The 23,565-nt window shown below is 35.2% G+C and overlaps 1 protein-coding gene across 1 annotated transcript in view; it reads left to right on the top strand.

Moving 5' to 3' along the window:
* The window catches only part of LOC136032803 (uncharacterized), a gene marked incomplete in the record, with an annotated part of 156,517 nt that overhangs the window by 69,239 nt on the left and 63,713 nt on the right, over positions 1 to 23,565 (top strand). Inside the window, 6 exon segments of the mRNA XM_065713192.1 lie at positions 41 to 329; positions 6,343 to 6,628; positions 10,836 to 10,963; positions 12,322 to 12,489; positions 13,242 to 13,436; positions 19,713 to 19,766. Coding sequence (XP_065569264.1) covers positions 41 to 329; positions 6,343 to 6,628; positions 10,836 to 10,963; positions 12,322 to 12,489; positions 13,242 to 13,436; positions 19,713 to 19,766 — 1,120 coding nt within the window.

The following is a 23,565-nucleotide window of genomic DNA, read 5'->3' on the forward strand; positions in this document are numbered from 1 at the left end:
TTACCTGGACTTTATTTAATGCTATTCGTTTTCTTTCTAGGAAAACAAGCAAGAAGTTATTGCTTAAGGATATGGAAAAAGATGACAGCTTGGAGACAGATATCGAAATGGAGTATAAACCCTTGTCTCCGTCTTATGACTCCCTGGAAATGTCTTTTGTCAAGCCACCCCAGGAGCCACAGGTTATGGAAGAAGTAGACAGTCTTGATACACATGTATTCTTTAAGTCTGATGAAGGACATACTGAAGAAAGTAGTGTGGATGATGTTGATGAAGCTGTTGGAAACAAAGAAGGAACAGACGAAGGAGAAGTATTGAGGGAGATGGATGTAAGCTATTGAGTTTATCTTTGTATGTGAACATAAATGCTCATGCTTTCTCAGTTGCACAGAACCAAATCTGTTGGATGGGGGAAGAGATAATTCTTTAGGAACAAGAGTGGAGGCAAATTCTTAGAAATAATGTGTGATTAGTACCAAATGCTTGCACTACGTGTACTTTAGTGTTTTTGACCCTAACTGATCTTAAAATTTTCTTGTCTGAATTATTATTTCGTTTTCTACTACTGCTAGTAACAAGTCACCGCAGCACCAAGCCAACTGAGACCAACACAGCAACGCAAGCTTCTCTCCATCCCAATCTATTCAAAGCCTCCCTCTTTACACCCTCCCAGGAAAGTCCTATTTCTCTTAAATCTTTATTTAAGACATCTCCCCATCCCAACCGTGGACGACCTGCTTTCTGTTTAGCCCTATACGGTTGCCCGAAAAGGACAATTTGGTTTTATGACTTCCTTCGATTCAAGTGTTTTCTTTTCAAGATTCGTGATATTTAAATGCATCAATTGTGAGATGGTAACAATAAAAATTTGTTTCAATTATTTAAGAATGATTCCTGATGCACAAGGACTTTTTAAGTAGAATTATAAGCTTTTTAGAAATTCAAAAAACACTTCAGCGTAAAAAACGAGGTACTACGGTGGCGGCAACCCTCTCATATACACATTAATTTATGTTCGATTTATGTTTTAATGTTGCTCCTTACTTTCAGTTTAAAAACTTGTTTTTTTTAATTTTATTTCTGATTTTTTTAATTAATGCTGGAAAATCCAGCTCCCCCACCCATGGAAAATTCCCTTCCCCCACGAAAACTCCATATAAGTATCCTATTACGTAAGCAACCCCACCTGAAAATCCTCCCTGAAAATATCCCTATGCTTCTCAATAGTCAATAGTATATGTAAGCAATGAGCAAAGTTCATAATTTGCAGCCCTTCCCCCAGAGGCTGTGGGGGGTCAAGTCATCCTCGAAGACATAGTTATTAGATCTTACGACCATGCTGAAGAAAATGGCTATCTTAAATTTTTTATTGGACAAATAAAACTTTTGATTTCCGATAAAATGAGCCTTCTCCCGATCTTCTAGGATCATTGATTAGATACGACCAATCCTGGGGAAAATTGCACATTTTCTTATATAGGCACTGACAGATCCAGGGGGCCCAGAAGCCCTGCCCCCCCCCCCCTCCAATATTTTTCTGGTGCCGTCTTCCGCTTTATTTTTATTCTTTTTAGAAAAAATTTGTCAATTTCGTCTATTATTGGCACCTTTGTCACATTCCCCCCTCCAAGATTTTTATCATTAGCGCCCTTATCACTTTGCCCTCCCCCCACAAGATTTTGCTGTAGATCCGCCCCTGTATATAGGAGTCTGAAACATCTACAGCAGGGTTCTCTGATATCCTGAATCTCGTGGTGTGATATTAAGATCACTTGATTTTTTAGGGGAGTTTTCCCCTTTTTTTCAAAAATTAGGCAAATTTTCTCTGGCTCGTAACTTTTGATGCATAACATTAAACTTCATGAATTTTGAATATTTTGAATAAGCATCAAAATTCGATTCTTTTGATGTATCTATTATTGTCAAGACTCTTGTTTCTTACCGTTTCGGTTACTATTGAGCCGTATCGCTCCTTACTTACAGTTTGTTACCACGAACTGCTTGATACAAACTTAATACCCAATACAAAGCAATGCAAATATCTTCAGACAAAAATAAGATGAATCAAGGAAACAAACAGCAAAAGGAAAAGAAAAAAGAGAAAGATTTATTGTATAAATGCAAACACAATCAAATCAGGTATAGGAGAATTAGATGAAATGGAAAGAAATCATTAGAAAAGGCCAAGAGAAAATTCATTAAGCCTATTTTGATCAGTGACGGTTACTGGCCTCTCTTGCGCCCGGGGAAAAATCTTGAGTAGCCCCCCCTTGTCTCCCACGAAATTGTTAGGCCAAATTTACGAAATTTTTTATTTGTTAACAAAATCTTTTCAGTTTATTAGTCAATTAGTAATTTATATCATATTTCAATTCATTATTTAAATTATCTAATTATTATTTATTATTTTAATTCAGCTATTCTAATTATCATTATTAAATCAACTTTAATGAATTTTAATTTATTAACTGTGCCCTCTGTTTCAATAAAAACAGTATTTCAAAAATTACGAAATGATTATAACCATTAGATTATTTATTTGAAATGTTGCGCCCCTAAAATTTCTGCGCCCAAGGCAAGCACTCCCTCTGTCCTTCCACTGAAACTGCCTCTGTATTTGATTAGTCCCGAAAAAATTAACCGTGAAGACAGGAAAGAAGTATGTCATTAGGAATAGAATGTCAATGATATATCGTTTAACCTTCTGGAGATATCCAGATAACAAAGGAAATCCTATATTATGCGTGTAAGTCAAAGATAACTTGGGAGGAGATATATAGTTTTCCCAACTCATAAAACATATTATGGGTTATACAATAAATGAAGTGACGAGCTATAAGAATCCTGGTGTTATTCATTAAGATTTATAAATTCATGCAAGTTTGCTTTTTCTGTATAAAAGTAGGAAGTGAAATTTAACCAGTTTTCGCAGCCAAAACGAAGTATGGACATAATAAAGTCGCTAAACCTGGCATCCACGCGCAGCATGAAATTAATTCAAAGACGAAATAAACGAGCCCAGAAAAACCTATTCATGAAGTTATGTATCATTATACTAATTCATGAATAGGTAGTCATAAATCCTTTATCTTCCCATTCTATGAATAAAAGAAAAATCCACTTTTTTTTATAACATTTGATGCATCCATACCCGATCTCTAAAAAAGACCTTGTTTTATGATTATTTTTTTCGAAATCTTTCCAGGATAATCATATCTCCTATACTGTGAAACGAATGAATAACATTTGATACACCCATACCCGATTTCTAAAAAGACCCTAAAATGCCAATTAAGGGAAGAGTTTAAACACCCTTTAGGTAATACGCACTTATGCAATATTAGCCCTGTAATTATTATGCTTAGTAGTTTTCGAAAACAGAATGAAGTTGAAATTTGAAACCATATTGAAAATTTAAGTTAAAGAATCTAATGGTATGTTCTCATTCAACATAAAAATTGACGTTATGACGATATATTTTTGTCCAGGACTTTCTCTATGTATCTAAAAATCCAAGACTGTAAAAATAGTGAATACAATTATCTAATTGGTTTTGGAGTTTCGAGATTTCAGGGTGCAAGAATAAGTTTGAAAATTTATTTTAAGAGGACTCAGTCGCCTAAACTAAGAGTGAATTGAGGTGAGAGGTGAGAGGAGAGGTAATGGAGGTGAGAGGTTATGTTAGGCAACGGAAAAATTGACCAAGTGAGTAGCTTCACTTATTCGGATAGTATCCCTAGCGAAGATTGCGGATGTAGTAAAGACGTAAAAAGTAGAATAGTCATGGCACAAGAAAAAGTTAAGATGACAAACAATTAGGATATTCACAATTGAAAAAGCTGTGGCTGTGAAGTAAGACCAAAATTTGGGAAGACACAGCCATGACAGTCGTTAAGGCATGGCTCATGACTTCAGTCGTCAGACTGAAGAGAATTTTGTAACTTTTGTAAAGAAAAATCAAATTTTTAATGCACTCAATTTTTGATTTGTTTCATTGAATTTTTACCTCAAACATTAAATGTCTACGAGAATGAAAAAACATTGCCACGAGATATGAAAAAAACATTGGTTAAGTTTCATTTTCTAAGGCTGTAAGGAAAGAAGGGTTAAGAGCGCTAAGCCACTTTCTATGGCCGAAGGCAGAGGTATTTTGGGGGAGGGGAGCAGAGGGGGCACTTGCCCCGGGTGCCGAAATTTTTGGGGCGCAAAATTCTAGATAAATAACCTAACGGTTATAATCATTTTTTAAATTTAGAAATTGTGCTTAATTAAAATAAAGTAGAGGGCTCAGTTTGTAGTAATCATAAACGAATTTAATCCGAAATTTCAATTTTTCCGTATCTTCATCCTCATTTCTTGAAAATAAAAGTAATTAGACAGGATTTAATTAATTTTAGTTTTGTTTGAATGAATTGTGTAATACGGATATGAAGGGGTCTTTGTAAACGTAAGAGTTACCTATCAAATATTATTAGCAATTGCAGTGTCGGTGGCCAGTAATGAGCGGTCTCTTCGTAAACTAAAATAAACAGTAACGTACCTCAGTACGACTATGGATTAGGAGTGGCTAAATGGTTTAGCGTTAATGAGAGTATAAAACACGAAGATTTAGAATCAATCAGTTGGGACTAGATAATTAATTATTTGAAATTGCTAAAGTAAAAAAAGTCATCTTTAAACCAATAGAATTTTTTAATAAATGAAAACTTTATGAATAAATGAAAATTTTGTTAATAAATAAAAATTATATTAAAATTTGGCCTGTAGATTTTTAAGAGACAGAGGGGGGCGCTAATCAAGATTTTGCCCCTGACGCAAGAGAGGCCAAAACTGCCACTTGGTGATTATTGACAGATTGCTAAAGATTGTGCCTTTTCATCGTCTATGCTGGGCCAAACGAAAAGCAGCTTGTCCTCGAATAGAGTGAAAAAAGGTCGCAAGAAAGGATTTGAGGGAAATCTGAACTATTAGGGGAACGTAAAGAGTGAAGCTTTGCATAGAAGATGAGCGTGCGTAGCTGTGTTGGCCTCAGGTAGCTTGATGCTGTAGTGTTATTCACAGTAGTTGCAGTAATAGAAGTAATTTAAACACACTCATGATTGTGATTAATCACGGGTAACGAGAATCTCATGTTCTTTATGAACGATCTCTAAAGGCATGGAAATTAACCTTTTGCTTCGTGTTGTAGAAAAGTAGTGTCATTTTGCTGTTTCTGCTTCTTAGTAACAAAATTATCCCTTAATCCTTGTTTTCCGTATATATTTAAGTCTAATTTTGTACTACGTTTTTCATTTAAAAGTTCAGTCGTTTTGTTAAGGAATCCATCTTCCTCGATTGTCCAGTCTATCCACGGTGCATTTGGAATCTCCATCTCTTGGACGATCAGCCAGGAAGTGCAAAGGGGGGCTGGGGGCCTACTGTCCTGTGCTTTCTTGCACCCTTCCTGTTTACCTTCCCCAGATTTCTCCAGGTACCCATTTAGAGCTGGGTCGACTCTGGCTAAGCTTGCAGAGTCACGCTACTGACCCCCGTCCCAAACCAAATAATTGGGTAGCCTAGGACTCGAACCCTAGCCCTCTCGGACAAAGGGTCCTAAATTCAGCGCACTAATCCACTCGGCTAGAACAGAACACATACAAGAACACGAACTGAGCAGAACATGCACAAAAATAAGTTCCTCTTTTGTTGGAACAACGTTCCTTTTTGGGTAACTTTAATTAACTTCATTACTTAAGTTAACCATGAATGATGACGGATACTTACCTGTTCTTCTGTGCTTTCAGCCCTACCAGGCGTTTTTCCGGCTCAGCTGGCATCTGAAACTCAGCTGTTGCCTGAAATGAAAATGGATTGTAATGGTGAAATGAATTATAGGAATGTATTGTAATGGTGGTTTCTAATAAAACATGCTTACAGTATCTTAGTAAAAAAGCAAATTCTGTAACCCTTGATTTGCGCAGGATTCAAGTCCGTCTGTCCCTGTAATTGAGTTGCCAAATTTGATAATTTTAGTTGCTTCGCAAAGGAACTACCCAGTGTTGAAAAATTCAACTTTATCAGGCAAATAGGGAAATTTTCTTGCAAAGTTGAAAGCTATTAAATAATAGACGTTTATAGGAGTTTTCATATTGTATGCCAATTTTCCTATAATTTTGCCTTTTTTTCAAGTTTTTTTTTTTATTTATCTGGGAAAAAAGTAATTTTTATCAGGTAGCTCGGAATAAATGGTTTCATACAGTTTATACAGAAGAACCAATCAGGCGGCTCTGTTCTTCTTACGTTCAAAATTTTGACGTGTAAATACATACAACGTGCATACAGACTATTAATATTTGCTTTTAGGTTATATTGGAGGACGGTACCCATGTATTACCAGATGGCCATTACTGGATGGAGGTCCCTGGCTTGACTGAATCTGAGCCTGAAGATAGTCTTGAGCAACCATTGCCGTACAAACCACCCTCTAGATTGAGATTTAGCAATGCTCCCATTAAAGTCTATAGCACTTTTGCAGTTTCTGATTATGATAGAAGAAATGACGATGTGGATCCAGTAGCCGCATCTGCTGAATATGAACTAGAAAAAAGAGTTGAGAAAATGGATGTTTTTGAAGTTCAGCTAAATAAAGGTAGCTCTTGTTTTATATTGAAATATTTATTTACAATTATTATTTATTTACAGTTATTATTCATTTGCAACTTATAAATATTAAATATATATATTAAACATAATTTATAAATATATATATTAAATTTAAATTATATATATTAAGTATTAAATTTGTTAGTATTTATACCAATTTATATTTCATTTATTTACATATTAACTTACATTTAATTATAATTACCAATGATTAACTATTGACAATAAGTCACAAAGAATAGAGAGTTTACTAGTAAGAAATAAATTAACAATAATTCACAGAGAAATAGAGAGTTTACTAGTAAAAAAATTTATTAAGTCAATTACTTTTGCTTTTTTTTTTACTAGCTTAAAACAGTGCCAAAATTGACCCTAAGGCTGTTTGATGCGTGTAGGCATAATCTTAAAATGGTATTGTTATTTGCCGCCCCAGAAATGGGTAAAATCTCATCAGCTTACCTCCGTTGGCCCGAATCATGTGGATTTGAAATTCGAACTTTTTAACGTCTTCCGAACTCAAATGTTTTGAGATCGTTCGTGTTATGCAGCCATGAGATAATCTTTTTATAATAGTTGTCGGTTGCTGCTGTCTATTTTCTTATTTAGAAAATAGTTCCTAAACATACAAGTTACCGCTCCAATTTCGCTTTGTTCTGTTTGTTTAGGGGGCAGCTGCCCCAAGCTCTTCTGACATTTTATTCGTTTTATTTTATATACCTTGGTATACCCAGATATAACTTCCCCCCTCCATATTATACGGTCTAAAGCAAAAACCTTGTATGGCTTTTGTGCATTGGTTAAGTCATTCTAATCCATGTTCCATGTACTCTTGGGAGAGAATTAGAAGCAATCAATGGGGACGACATAATTACTAATTTTGCAAAGGCTCAAGCGAGAAAAGTCAGATTTACACCAATGAAAAATTTTTTTACTAAAGAAAATTTGGTTTAAATTGGCCTGAAAATTTTAGGACGCTGGTTGGGGGCGCTAATCAAGATTTTGTCTCGGGAGCAAGATAAGCAACTCCAATGCTATGGCCATTATATCAACTTGTTTTCCTTTTTTAAAAAGGCATTTGGCAAAAAGAGACAAATGTTTATTTTTTACTGACAGAGAAATAGAGATTTTACTAATAAGAAACCAATTAATAATAACAAAACAATAAATTTTTAAATGCTGATGCTGTTTGTCTCCCCAGAAATTGGTGAAATCCCATTAGCTTACCTTCGTGGGCCCGAGTAAAGTGAATTTGAAACTTGAACTTTTTAACGTCTTATGTTTTGAGGTCGTTCATGTTATGCAGCCATGAGATGATATTTTTATAATAGTTGTCGGTTACTGCTGTCTATTTTCTAATCTAGAAAACAATTCCTAAACATACAAATTACCGCGTCAATTTCGCAATCTAAACTCAGTTAGTATCTTTAAAAATTTTCTTTTTAGGATCTAATACCTTTAAGTTTGAATATTTAGAAACTTATCGGGACATGTATTGGTAGTATCACATTAAACTTCTTTTTGTTGGTACAATTGTTTCTTAAAATGTATTTAAAAATGCCTCAAAGTTATTTTTTAAGACCTCTACAAAGCTATTTGTAGACCCTTAATTTTGCATTGATATTCAGTACAGCTATGGTTAAGCTAAGTCAGCTTTTGCTTGTTGGGAGTTGTCAACTGGTTGACCTTTCTAAGTTGACACAAGTACAGAGGTGGAATTGGAGGCTGTTATGGGTAGACCTGAGTCGAGATTGAGGCCAAAATTGTAGATAGTGCAATCTTTCTATCCTTAAAATTAAGTTTTGCCTGAAATTTTTGTAATGCTTACTATTTTATTGTTAATAATTGCTCTTCTTTGATATATGGGAACATGAAGCAATTGGTTTCACACTCCTCCCTAAATACGTGTCTGAAGTAGGCCATAAAACTTGTAAAGTAGGCTATAAAAAAGTATGAAGAATACAAAACAACTAATGACCATCAAGAAGACAATCAAGAATCATTTAGGAAAATACTACCCATTAGCGTACATTAGTTTCTACCCTCTAAATGTCTAAAAATTAAAAAAAATTTGGATATAAAAAAGAAGTGCTTGGATTTTCTTTTACCAAGTACTTCAGAATAAAAATATGTTTTGCACATTTTACCCTATATTAGCTCCATTCATACCTGAAAGCCCTGACTTCACGGTTTTTATTATTATTATTATTTTTTTTTTTTCAAAATAAGAAACTTCTAAGGCAGTGTCACAATTTTGTCAGTGTTGTGACGGTGAACCATGAGAAAAAAAACGCAAAAGTAAATTTAACAATGCTTTTCTCCTTAAAAATGCGACAATTAGTAATCTGTTGACTCAAAAGACAACTACATCCTCAAAGGAGGAAAATGTTGGATGCCATTTGTTTAAGTTATTTTTTGATGGGTTTTTATCAGTGCTTCTGTCTTATTTTAATTTGGCATCTAAAAGCTTCAAATCCTCAGATTTATTTAGGCCTATTTATACCTAAAAACCATGATTTTTCATGATTTTTATTAGCTTTTTTCAAAATTAAGAAATTTTTAAGGCGCCACCACATTTTTCCCGCTCTTGCCAAGGTTAACCATGGAAATAAATACGCAAAATTATTCTGTGAAGCTTGATATAAAGATTCAAAAATTAACAATTCATTAACTTAAAAATAAAAAAACAACTACAACTTCAAAAGAGAGCTACATCTGAATGAGGTGTTTGGTACCATATGTTTTAGCTTATTTTTTGTTGATGTTTCCCTTTTTATTTTGCCCCCACTACTATCAAAAACTGCACTACGCATTAAGATCTATTTCACTAAAATTGAATTTCTAAATTTTCCTAATAATAAATTTAAACAATGAGATTTAATTCTCGCTGTCCATGATGCTTTGAATATCAGCACTGAAGCTTTGTTTTTCAAATATTTGTCTGAATTTCTGACAAGAATATGTAGTTTTATTGTTGTACAATTGGGTTTTACTGCTTTACAGTATCTGCTTTACTGCTTACTGCTTTACAGTAAAAGGTAACGTACCTTACACTTAAACAGAAAAAGAAGGAGAAAATCTGAGAATGGGAGTTTTAATATGATAATTTCCCTCGATGCTGTATTCAATAGCCTTCAAAGTTACTAGTCTTCCGAGCATGCGCCTACCGCAGAGTCTCAAATATAAATAAGAAAACCCAGTTAGGATAGCTAAGACTGTCGCTAGTAGAGGAAATATAACAGACGTGCGTTGACCAAGATCTACACAATGCTCTGATCATTCTTTTTTTTTTTTGCTAATGAGGTTTGTCCCCTTCTTAAGAAGAAGAAAAAACTGAAAAGCACGAGGAATAGTTATTTTATATTTTTTACATTTTTGTTATTTCCTCCACCTTGGTCAAAAAACCAGGCTCTTATTAAAAAATTATAATTCTTGAAATTACAGTAAAACTGAAAATACTGCACAGAAAACTCTAAAATGCAGCACGCGTCTGTATTTCCCCACATCATCGTATCGGTTTTTTTTTCCAGTTGTAATTTAAGCCCTGTCTTCATCGTGGCCCTTTCAGGCGAAGTTGGCCGAGTGAAAATAGCTTTTCGATCAGTGGATTTGAATTTAACGGAAAAGAAAGTCACTTCAAATAGGGGTCATTTGCCTTTTAAGCGTTAAAAAGCACTAATGGAAACTGGAGCTGCCGGATAAAGTCGAGCACGGGCGGCTTCGCCTCAAAAAGCTGAAATCAAGCTGATTATATATATTGCTTATATTGTAGTTGTTGTTTGTATTTTCTATCCCCCTTGTATCCCTGGCCATGGAACCTTTCGAGGGGAATTAGGTGTGTTGTAATAAGTGAATTGTATTTCAATTTGGAATTGTATTTTGTATTGTCTTGCATTTAATAATAAACATCTCTCTCGCTCTCTCTCTCTCTCTCTCTCTCTCTCAAGACCTGGGTTTATCTTTTCTCTCTCTCTCTCTCTCTCTCTCTCTCTCTCTCTCTCTCTCTCTCTCTCTCTCTCTCTCTCTCTCTCTCTCTCTCTCTCTCTCTCTCACTTTCTCTCTTTCTCTGTCGTTTTTGGGATAATTGTTGTTTTTGACTTTCTTGCTTTTTTGTATGTTACTCCAGCTATTGTATTATTATGTTGTGTAGATAAAAAATAAAATAACAATAGCCATTTATCCTTTTTTTATTTTAGGCAGTGATGGTCTAGGGCTTAGTATTATTGGAATGGGGGTGGGAGCTGATGCTGGATTGGAAAAGCTGGGAATATTTGTCAAGACAATCACACCAAGTGGTGCAGCTGCTAAGGATGGTGCAATTCAGGTTTGTTGTATATGTTTGATCTTAGTTCTCAATAAAACAAAAAAAATATCTTGACCCATATAAAATAGAAAAATTTCAGAAACTTCGTTAGAATCCTGGAGAATAAGATTTTTCAATCTTTGCCATCTTAATAAAATATATTCACAAAAAAAATTGATTTTTGTAGGTTGTAGGAATGGATTTTTTTTATGTATTTGGTAATAAAAAAGTTCTAATTTATTATTTTGTATTTATATCTTGTTGTTCACTTTTTAGACTCTCTTGTTCTTTTTAGTTCTCTTTAGTTCTCTTATTTCTCTATTTAGTTCTTTTAAGTTGTCTTGTTATCTTTTTAGGTAATTTTTTTTAGATGGATGTCACAGGGATAAATGGTTTCAATTATTAATATGTGCTTGAATTGGCTGGAGGGAGGTGGGTATTTGATTCGAAGTTTAGTTAAAAATTGCAAGCACATAGAATTTATGAAATTTTAGGAAGATATGCATATTTTTGATTTGCATAGAGCTACAATTTTGAAGAAGTGTACATTAGAGCTAGACATGTATGCACTATGGTTGTATTTAGGCTCATTTCCTCTTCCTGTAATGTCTGGATTTTGTGATTTCCCATAATTGTCCCTATATGCTTTTCGTAATTCAATTTTTTTTTAATTTTAAGATAAGATATATTTCAAGAAAGAAAAACGAAAAAAAAAACTCAATAACACAATCACAAGCCTCCCACAAAGGCTCCGTGGCCTGTAAAAGAGGGGGATCACGAAAAAAATATTCAAATATTTTGCTATTAATCATTTAACCACATAATATGCAGTAAAAAAATTACCTACTCATAAAAAAGAGAGCAGAAGAAAAAAAAGAAGAAAATACAGAAGAGGTAACAGAAGGAAAGGGGGTTCATTCACATATGACATCGAAATCAGGCGATGAAGGACTCCACAGATTTGGCAAAAGAAACACAAGTAAAGAAAAATATCCGCATGTGACAAATTACAGGTTAAAAAATTAAACGAAAGGAAATCAGCCACTAGACTTTTTGAGCCATTCTTTTTTTATATGACAGAAACAAATAGTAAATCTGTGTATTATATTTCAGATTTTGATTACCCCACCCCTCCCCGCTATGCAAGACAATAAACGAGATTAAGTTTCATGTCAGTTACGTAAATTTCAAGATGCAAAAACGGTAGAAATAAGTTAAATAAAAGTTTCGATTAACTTCTGCTTTTGGAAAAAAAAAATGAAAAAAAAAAGAAACTTCTTGCCATTTAAACGTGTTGCAAAATACAAAGCCCATTCAGAATTAAGCTTTGTACCGTTGCTACTGTTGCAACATTACAGTCCCATCCTTTTTTTTTTCAGGTTAATGATCAAATAATAGAGGTAGATGGCAATTCATTAGTGGGCGTCACTCAAGCATATGCAGCTAATGTGCTGAGGAATACGTCGGGGAACGTCAATTTTTTGATTGGGAGAGAAAAAGACCCGGAAAATTCTGAAGTTGCTCAGTTGATTCGTCAATCAATCAAGGTAATTGTGTGATTTTTCTTTCTGAAGTTGTGTTTTCTATTTTAATCGTGGGTATGTCTCTAGTAGCTCTTAGTGAGCATTAGAAAAATGTTCTGTTACTTGTTGGCTCGAACGTTCTGGATCGTTTTCCATGATCAGCAAAAGTGCCGGTCGTGTCAACTACAGTAGGCCCTGTATTAGTGATATAATACTTATTTGGTCCATATCGACATCATTTCGATAAAGCGATTTTTTTTTCAACAATTCTTAGTTTTTTTTTCGGTTTATAGTTTTTTCGTAACGGTTTTTGTTTTTGTACCGGTATTCACTTGGTGTTAAAACCCCGAATTCACCCTTCTCTATGAAATATTGCATGTTGATAATTGACAACTATAATGTGAACTCTGCATCGAATTTGTATGAACAAAGGAAAAGTACGGACTTCATCAGTTGTAGTAGGCTCTCTGTTAGTGATATAATAACTCCATGAACCAGGTGGAGATCGTTTCGATAGAAATGATATTTGAAGCTTTTTAACGGTTTCTAATTTTTTGGTGTAACGGTTTTTAGCCGTTTTGTAACGGTTCTATTTCAATGACGAAATTTGATTTTTGTTAAAACTCCAAATCCACCCTTCTCCATGTCATGTCGTATATTGATATCTAACTACTGGCAGTTGTCGTGTTGACACTGTATCGTTTTTCAATGAATGTTTTTGCCACATAAGAGAACGTTTTATCAGTATGTTACGATTAAGGAGGTTTTTACTTCAGGCTGACCAAGACAGAGAAGAAATGAGAAAAGCAATGGAATCAGAAATGCAACGACAACAGCAGCAGTTCTTTCAGTCATCTGTGTTTATGCCAGCGTTGCCAGCAGTGGAGCCTGTAGTTCCAGCCGAGAAAATCGAATTGCGAAGCGAAAATCCGCAGGAAAATATTGAAACATTGAAGGCAAAACTGGAAGAAGTATGCCTATATTTTATTTATCTTAATCTTAGCTCTGACAGGAAATACGAAATTTGGCTGAAGTAACAAAGATTTAAAAAACAAAAAATGTTGAAATAAAGTAACTCGGCAAACAGCCTTTTGGGCGACAAAAGAAATAAAAAAAAGAAATTTAAAAAAAAAATTAAAAAAAAAACACCGAAAGTGTATTCTATTTTAAGGAGACAGGAAGTGTTTTTCCCCATTCCATCAAGCAAAAAATTCTGGTTCGAAAACTAGGCTTATTTCCCCATCCTTCAATAGAGGAGGATCGTGTGACCACCTCATGCGCGCCTCCATAGTTGTCGGGTATGTGGTTTCTACTCCCGCCTACTTCGTCCATCATAGCTCACGCCTCCCAACAAGAGTGCTCGCTAAGGGTGAGAAACAGCGTTTTATATCCATTTACCACCAGCGGAATGTATGGAGTAACTGATTCTAACTTCCTCGAAAATCATACACCTCCCCGACCGAGTCAACCAAGACAGACGGCAGCGATGGTCGAATCAAGAGAGTCTTGGTAAAGAAGTCCCTATATCTGATTTTCTTTTAATATTCCATTCTGTCCCGTGTCTTGTTTTGCCCCTATGCCTCATATATTTGATTTGTTTTAATGTAATCTATAACGGTAAATGCTAAATTTGATTTAGGTACCAAGGACATAAAAAGGATATTCTACCTTTCGAACCCATCTTTAGTTCCTTTATACCTGACAACCATGAGTTTCTTATGTTTTTATTTCAATTGTTTCAAAACTGCGTAATTTTAGAGCAGTACTACATTTTTGTCAGTGTTGTATATAAAGCAAGTTGAAACTGACAATGCTTTTCGTCCAGATAAATTTGATCATTAACTATTTGTTGATACCAAACGACAACTACACCTTCACCCTCTTAAGCTGTTTGGCGCCGTATTTTCTTGGCTAATTTTTTTATTGTTTTTCACAATAAAAAAAAATTTTTTATTGTTTTGCTAATTTTTGATTGTTTTTTTATTGTTTTCCGCTGTGACTGTTGATGGAGCTCTCATTCATAAAAAACTAAATTCCCAATTTTCCTGATTTTTTAAGACGCATATGGTTGCGCCAGTTTTCGTAGCGTCAATTTGAAGAGTAAGGTTTTCATTTCACTGTCCTTGGTGCTTCAAGAAAAAAAATCTACTTTATGTATAGACAATATTTCTATTAAATATATAAACCAATAATCTGTTAGATTCTTTATTCTTATTTCTATAGTCCATAGAATCTATCATATCTACAGAATCTATAGTTATTGACAAATAAATTCTTTGTAATACCTATCTGAAAATAAAAATAAAAACACAAATATTACAAGCTTTTTTAATTGAAAATACTGAAAATTTTGTTTACTTTGAATAGATTATCTATTCAGTAAGATAAAAAATAAGTTATTGACGAAACCAATACTTATAACGTCTTTCAACAACCATTAGGGATATCCAGTGGTTTGTTTATATTGGTTATTTCCATACTTATGACCTACAATATTTTTGTAACTTTACTTACAGGAAAAAAATTGTTTACTCATTTACTCATATCTTTTCTTTTAGGAGGCCTTTTTTTTAATTACGCAATTCTTAATTTACTAAAAAAATTTTAATTGATAACTTTAAACTTAGTCTTATAAATTTTTCGTTTTGAAATTCAACAAAAGTATGGCTATCTTTATGCTAACAGTTTGAGCTGACATAAGCAGAATCATTTGCGTACATCAATTACTAAATCATCATTTTACTAAACGAATTTATAATAGCATTGAACCAGTTACAGAACGGCCTTTGAGGCAAGCTGCCAAGAAACTTATATTTAATTATTTTGTTCTGTTTTGTTTGAATGAATTTATCATCTCACATCATTTTATTTATCAGTCCTGGTTGAACTTCGTTGAAGTAAGGCTGTTTTAAAAATTAAAAAAAACATTTCAAGTTTTAATTTTCATATTTTAATGTAAGTTTTTATATATATTTATAATTTTTTCTGGTGTTGTGCTGATGACGGCCCTTAGAGATAGGGCCGAAATATTCACTGAATTGAATCCGTTTTCTTCGAAAAAAAAAATGCCCCTGTTGTTTCTAAGTTGTGTTTGTTTAGTACATCAATTTAGTTTAAAACGCGATTTCCCAGTGAAGAAACTAATTTTTAACTCTGGGGGGAAATGGGAGCCGGCCGGTGCTAAATTAAATACGCTTCGTAACCTAGCTTGAACCTTTTAGTTAGGGCTACCACCGAGATCGAGTTTATGAGCAAATGGTAATGGTTTATGTATGTGATCTGTGTTTATTCTATGTGGTAATGGTTTGTTACTATGATTGTGTTTGTAGGTTTAAGTATACTATTACAATGATCTCATAGAACGACACTAAAGAAACTGGTAAACTAAACTGAAGGGAATGGTTGGCGTTTTAAAATAAAATTAATAATGTATAGATAGAATCAATAAACCTGAATAAATAGAAATTAATAATGTATAGATAGAATCAATAAACCTGAATAAATAGAAATTAATAATGTATAGATAGAATCAATAAACCTGAATAAATAGAAATAAACGGGATTAATGTTGCAAGTATCTAGCACTGCTGACACGCCGTTTAGTGGAATTGAAGAAATATCAATTCAGAATAAGACTAGATTATGTTTAAATTATTTAAATGTGGATTTCAATCAAAATACAAATGTAGCAGTTACAAAACTGAAGAAAATAGGCTCTTGTTCCCTTTAATGCGACCAAGTCTCTTGTCTTTAGATCAATGTAAAAAAAAAAAGAAAAAAAGAATACTGTTTGTATAATTAGCCTTAGGATTGTGTTCGTTAATGTTAAATGATACTGCTGTTGTTTCTTCTTGGAAACGAACATCAGTTTACTCTTTTTAAAGGGCATATAAAAGGGTATCTGCAATACCCTTTGAAATGAGTTAAATAAAAAATTTTGTGGCTGTTGTGATACGTTCCAGACACAAGTATGACCACTATGGGCTCCAGCTAAAGTAATCTTGACGACAACAATGGTAGAAATGACCCAAATGCTTTTTCACAAGTCTGTACTATTATTCTAAAGCGGGCGCTGAACTTTCAAGGTCATTTGATATTTTAAAAATGGTTTTACGAGTCTCAGCGTCGGCTTATCGCCTCAAAGACAAAGGACCCATTTATTATGTTCACCCTCTACCACAGGGGACTCCCGAAGCAATTTTGGTAAAAGTAATAGGGGATGTTTAATGTGTCAACAGTTCAAAAAGAGGCCAAATTAAAATAAACAAAATATATAATCTCCTACTAATTGCTAGACAAAGCATTGTCCATTCAATGTATATAAAACATATACTATGCCTCCCATGTGTCGGCAAGGCTCTCAATTGAGGCGGGTAGCACAAAAGGGAACTCCGCAGATCTGATCGGTAACGTTTTCCAAGCAAGTATGCTATAATATTTTTAAGGACTGCCCTTTTCTGAACTTTAAAAAGAAAATTTCGCTCTATTTAATCGAAAAGACAAAATTCACACCTTATATTGATGTAAGTTTTATTAAATCTGAATATCTCTATCTCTGGTTGAGTGATTTTTCTAAGATTTCTGGAAAAGTAGGTCTCGGCTTTTAGTTTTCTGTCGTTTATTCCACCTGCTTATTCTATGACAATATCACTCAATCAATCTACCAAAGGAGCACCATGAGGAAACACAAGAGCAACGCAAAACCAGCTTTGCGGATTTATGTCAACGAAGGCGTGTCGAGGAATCGCCAGAGCAACGCGAACCCAGACTAGCGGCTTTACGTCAACGAAGGTTTGTCGAGGAACCACCAGAGCAACGCAAAACCAGGCTTGCAGTTGACAGAGATAGTAAAAAAAGAAGGCGTGTCGAGGAATCCTGGGTGCACCAGGCTTGCGGCTTTACGTCAACGACGGCGTGTCGAGGAACCACCAGAGAAACGCAAAACCAAGCTTGCGGCTGACAGAGCTAGTAAAAAAAGAATGCGTATCGATGTGTTACAAAAGCAACGCGTGTATAATCGCCTGGCATGCAAGTACTGCCCTTCCGATGATTATAGCTTGAGTCGAGATGTTCAAATCGGGACTATGTCTGAAATTTGTCCCTATTGCAAGGCATTGGAATTTAATGGCGAAACAATGGGAACCTGTTGCGCCTTAGGAAAAGTTAAGCTTCCTCAACTGGGTGCACCACCAGAGCCATTGAATAGTTTGCTTACTGGAAATACGTCTGAATCAAATCGTTATATAACTATATAACTCATGTATATATAATATATATATATATATATATATATATATAATATAACTCATGTTTCCAAATGACGTAATTCGGTGCCCAAATCGAAGATCGAGGTAATTTTATGCCTACTTTCAAAGTAAGAGGGCAAATTTATTATAGAGGAGGCTCCCTTCTACCATTTTCAGGTGAGCATCACAAATTTTTGCAACTGTACTTCATCAGTGATGGCATTGCTGAACTGAATGCACGTTGTGGAATTTCCCCCGGCGTTGAAAGGACTATCGTTTCCCAGCTGCAACATCTTTTCCACAATAATTAATAATTTATGGACCCAGATAGTTCTTAATAAGTTTTGTTAGGGGCAGAACCAGGGGGTGGGGGAGGAGGGGGGTCATGGCCTCCATCCAAGATTTTTCTGGTCCCCCCATTTTTTTTTTTTGCCATTTTTTTTAGTAACTTGTCAATTATTGGTGCCCTTGTCACATTGCCCCTCCTCCCCTCAAAGATGTTGCTCCAGATCCGTCTCTGAGTTTGGCCACACAAACTAAAAAATCTTATAATAGACGAGATAAGGTCATTTTTTAAGGTGCTGCAGTCCTTATATTGAGAAGTGGTTTACCTTTTCTAACTATAATGGTAACGATAAAAATGGTAACATTTTAGTCACAATTGTCATATGGCAATGACAACATTTTGTTACCATTGAGGCTATGGCAGTGAATGATAATTTTCCCCACTTTTTCTTTCGCTTCCCGTATAAGTTTGGTTATACTAAGTAAGCGTTGTCCGGCAAGCTTTTATTTACTCTATATCTGGAGGTGTTATATGAATTAAGTTCACTAATTCCATCTTTTTGTCTCTTTTGTCCTTCTGTATCGATAGGCACTATCCGAAAAGTCGTTATATTTCTCCTTTTCTACTAATCCATATTCAAAACACCATTTTTTACCCAGCCAAGCGACTTCAAAGGTCATTTCCTCAGAACCTTTTTTTTGCAGGGAATATATTTTTGTTTTGTATGAATGTAATTTTAAGAAAATGACTTTAATCACTAAGAACAATTTAATTAATGATTTTGCTCTATTAAGTACACGCTACTAAATAGTGTAACTGCACAACTACTACTAGGGCCAGTTCAGTGTTGATCTGAGATGAAAATAGTAACATTTTAGTTACCATGCCACATGGCATGGTAAGTGCTAACCATCCCACAGTGTCTTGCGTACGTTCTTAAAAGAATGTTATTTTTACTGCCAACATTCCAGTTAAGGTCCTCTTCCGATCTAGATAGTAAATAGTAAAAAAATTTACTCCAAAAAATTTATACAAAACAAACTACGCGTAAAGCATGGTCAAGAAACTTTTGAAAACAAACGTGAAGTTTTTTTTTTTTTTTTTTTTTTTTTACTGTTAAAAATCCAGTTAAGGTCCTCTACCGACCTAGACACTAAATAACAAATTTTTAATCCAAAAAAATTATACAAAATAAACTAGGCGTAAAGTGGTGTCACGAAAATTGCTTTGGAATGTAAACATTTTTTTTTACTGTTGATAATCCAGTTGAGGTCTTCTTCAGACCTAGATACTAAATAAAAAAAAATTGAACTCCAAAACATTTATACAAAACAAACGAGGTGTAAAGCAGTATCAAGAAAGTTACCACTTTTGAAAGTAAATGTGAAAGGTTTTTTGTGTTTTTTTTTAATAATACAAAACAAACTAGGCGTAAAGAAGTGTCAAGAAAATTACTTTTGAAAGTAAACGTGAAAGTTTTTTTTTTTTAATACTTAAATAACACAATTTTTAATCCAAAAAGCTTATACAAAACAAACTAGGCGTAAAGGTCAAATTTCACGTGTACCTCACTAAACAGCGCATTAAATCTTAGACGCTAAAGCACTTACGAAATAAAAAGAAGGCAGGAATTAAGATCTATTCCCATTTATGGCATTAACTGTGCTTTATTAATGAAACGCTGGTAATTTAGTAACGTTCTTTACTCACAACAGGTTGCAAAAAAGCAGCTTCAATCAGATGCCGAGGTGGCTCAGATAAAAGCTAGGGTAAGGGAATTTGAATTTGCCGAGATGCTTCTCTCAGCTCACGTTTTTCTGACTGCTGTGAGCACATACTTACTAAATTTTTTCCCTAACTTACTAATTCCTTCTACCCTTTCCACTTTTGTCTGTTTTATCTTTTAACACTTTGAGACTAAAAAGTGGTGGGGTCAGATGCATAAAGTCGAGTTTTCAGTGCACTAAGGATGCTTGAAAATTATAGATACATGTTAATATGAAGATAGTCTCTAGTATATTTTTATCGTTTTCTTCTATTCTTCTCTTTTTAACTCTTTTCTGTTTTAGCTTTTTCTCATTTTAATGTTTTTAATTTTACTTTATCTGTATTTTAAATTAAAGTAATTGTGGGCGATTTCTTGATGAGTCGCCTTTCAGTTGTCCCAGGTCAATGCAGTTTTCAAGATTGGATCTACGGGCTGAATAAAACCCTGAAAAGGTGTTTTAAAATACCTCAATCCACCACTTGCGTACTTGAAGGGTTGCGAGCTCCGATCATGATAGACCTATTAAGGTCTATTTGCACACAAACTAAAAAAAAGCTTTTGGCTTTGAGTTTTCATCCCCTGGACAATAGACCTTGGCAAGGTACTTCCCAGACTTGACTCGAATTCTAAGTCAAAGTGATTTTTATGGCACTTGGTATTAACCAAGTGACATATAGCAGTCGCCAATTCTGTCGGTCTGTCGGTCTGTCTGTCGGTCTGTCTGTCGGTCTGTCTGTCGGTCTGTCTGTCGGTCCCGGTTTTGCTACTTTAGGCACTTCCAGGTAAGCTAGGACGATGAAATTTGGCAAGCGTATCAGGGACCGGACCAGATTAAATTAGAAATAGTCGTTTTCCCCGATTTGACCATCTGGGGGGGAGTGGGGGCCCGGTTAATTCGCAAAAAATAGAAAAAATGAAGTATTTTTAACTTATCAGCGGGTATTTGGATCTTAATGAAATTTGATGTTTGGAATGATATTGTGTCTTAGAGCTCTTATTTTTAATCCCGACCGGATCTGATGACATTGGGGGGAGTTGGAGGGGGAAAACCTAAAGTCCCGGTTTTGCTACTTTAGGCACTTCCAGGTAAGCTAGGACGATGAAATTTGGCAAGCGTATCAGGGACCGGACCAGATTAAATTAGAAATAGTCGTTTTCCCGATTTGACCATCTGGGGGGGGGGAAAGGGGCCGGTTAATTCGGAAAAATAGAAAAAATGAAGTATTTTTAACTTATGAGCGGGTGATTGGATCTTAATGAAATTTGATGTTTGGAATGATATTGTGTCTCAGAGCTCTTATTTTAAATCCCGACTGGGTCTGATGACATTGGGGGGGAGTTGGAGGGGGGGAAACCTAAAATCTTGGAAAACACTTAGAGTAGAGGGATCGGGATGAAACTTGATGGGAAAAATAAGCGCAAGTCCCAGATACATGATTGACATAATCGGAACTTATTTGCTCTCTTTGGGGTAGTTGGGAGGGGGGGAGTAAGTCTTAAAAATTAGAAAAATGAGGTATTTTCAACTTACGAACGGGTGATCGGATCTCAATGAAATTTGATGTTTAGAAGGATATCGTGTCTTAGAGCTCTTATTTTAAATCCCGACCGGATCTGGTGATGGGGCGGGGAGTTGGGAGGGGGAAACCTAAAACTTGGAAAACACTTAGAGTGGAGGGGATCGGATGAAACATGGTGGGAAAAATAAACACAAGTCCTAGATAGATGATTGACATAAACGGAACGGATCCGCTCTCTTTTGGGTAGTTGGGGGGGGGGGGTTAATTCTGAAAAATTAGAAAAAATGAGGTATTTTTAACTTACGAATGGGTGAGTGGATCTCCATGAAATTTGATTTTTAGAAGGATATCGTGGCTCAAAGCTCTTATTTTAAATCCTGACCGGATCTGGTGACATTGGGGGAAGTTTGGGGTGGGGAGACCTAAAATGATGGGAAACCCTTAGATTGGAAGGATTGGGATGAAACTTGGTTGGAAAAATAAGCAAAAGTCTTGCATACGTAATTTACATAATTGGAACGGATCCGCTCAATTGCGGGGGGGGGGTAATTCTGAAAAATAAGAAAAATAACGTATTTTTAACTTACAAAGGAGTGATCGGATCTTCATGAAACTTCATATTTAGAAGGACCTCGTAACTCTGATATCTTATTTTAAATCTCAACCGGATCAAACGTAATTGGGGGGGGCAGTTGGGGGGGACCGAAATCTTAGAAAATACTTAAAGCGGTGAGATCAGGATGAAACTGGATGGGAAGAATAGAAACCTGTCTAAGATACGTGACTGACATAACTGGACCGGATCTGCTCTCTTTGGTGGAATTGGGAGGGGGGAGGTAATTTTGAAAATTGAGGTATTTGTAACTTACGAAAGGGTGACCAGATCTTAATGAAATTTGATATTTAGAAGGATCTTGTGCTATAAAGTTTAACTTTAGGTTCTGACCTTCTCACAAGTGCCAAATGAGCTCTTGGCTCTTGGCTCTTCCGACCTCGTCCAAATGAGCTCTTGGCTCTTCCGACCTCGTACCATATGAGCTCTCGGCTCTTCCGACCTCGTCACAAGTGCCATATGAGCTCTTAGCTCTTGTTTTTTTTTTTTAAGGCTATAGAACAATCTTCAAAGCTCATGATTTGGGTAGAGAAAGAAATAGTAATGTGAGTACGCCTCCTCGTCTTAGTTTGAGTTGTATCCTTTTCGATTTTTCCGTTCCCCTGGGCTAATACCTTTGCGAGTTCACGTTAACTTAGATATCGGAAGGGGTAGAAATGGATGTAAACCGTCAAGAATAATTTCCTAAGGCCTAGTTTGGGTCGTATAGTCATCCCTGAAAGTTTTATTGAACCGTAACCTCTGGAACACAACTTGTCAAAAAGCTGCTTGGCGTTACTGTCGAGATACTTTTTTAAACTAAGCGTGTCGTGCTTAATGGATTTTATAAATATAATGTGCTATCTTCAAGTATACGTATAAATTAGTCCAACAAAACGCCTCTGAGACTGGCTAAAGCTCTCTTTGATTTTTTTTTTGGGGGGGAAGGGGGGGTTAACCTTATTTCAGGTCTAAGGTTTTTTATTTTTCCATAGTGCCTGATTAGGCCTCTGAACCAAGTAAGTGGCCTTCACTTGGCGAAAACAGCTTGCTAGTATAAGTCGATTTAGATATGTTGGTATACTCATTATTTCTTTGTCTGTTTTTCAGTGTAGGGGGTTGTGTGGTCTTGGACTGCCAGGAAAACATGGTTTTACGAGTGTGTGTGCAATAGAAAATAAAACGCTTAAAAAGGGCACCTTAGAGCAGGCACATACACATCAATTAATTTGAAGAGGGTGTGATATATTTGAGAGGTGGGGGTGGATACGTGGCAGATAGTTCAAAAAATGCCAAAAACAGGAGAATTCTGTGGAAATGACAAGAAAGTAAAGGAACTTCCGTCAAACTCGAGTTTTTTTCCTGGGTCAAACTCGGAGATCGATCTTGAAGATTCCATATTGTAGATGTGCTTGCTTTGAGGAGTGATTGCTTTTCTCTCTTAACCATTTAATAAATTTAACTTATATGGTGAGCGATCTAAGCCAACCTTTCGCCTCGCAACACATTGTTCTTCATCTTTGCCTTTGAAATTTACGAACAGTGAATTACATAGGTCTGACTTTTTGAGGATTGCACAAAGGCTTCATTTTTAGGCGATCATTTATAAGGTCCTTCCGACTAATCGTAGGAACACTCCCGGAGTCTACTGGAGTTTTGCTGGTCATTTTGTGTTTTTTTTTTGTTTT

Source organism: Artemia franciscana, chromosome 11 (genome assembly GCF_032884065.1).
Source record: "Artemia franciscana chromosome 11, ASM3288406v1, whole genome shotgun sequence".
In the NCBI taxonomy this organism is placed as follows: Eukaryota; Metazoa; Arthropoda; class Branchiopoda; order Anostraca; family Artemiidae; genus Artemia; species Artemia franciscana.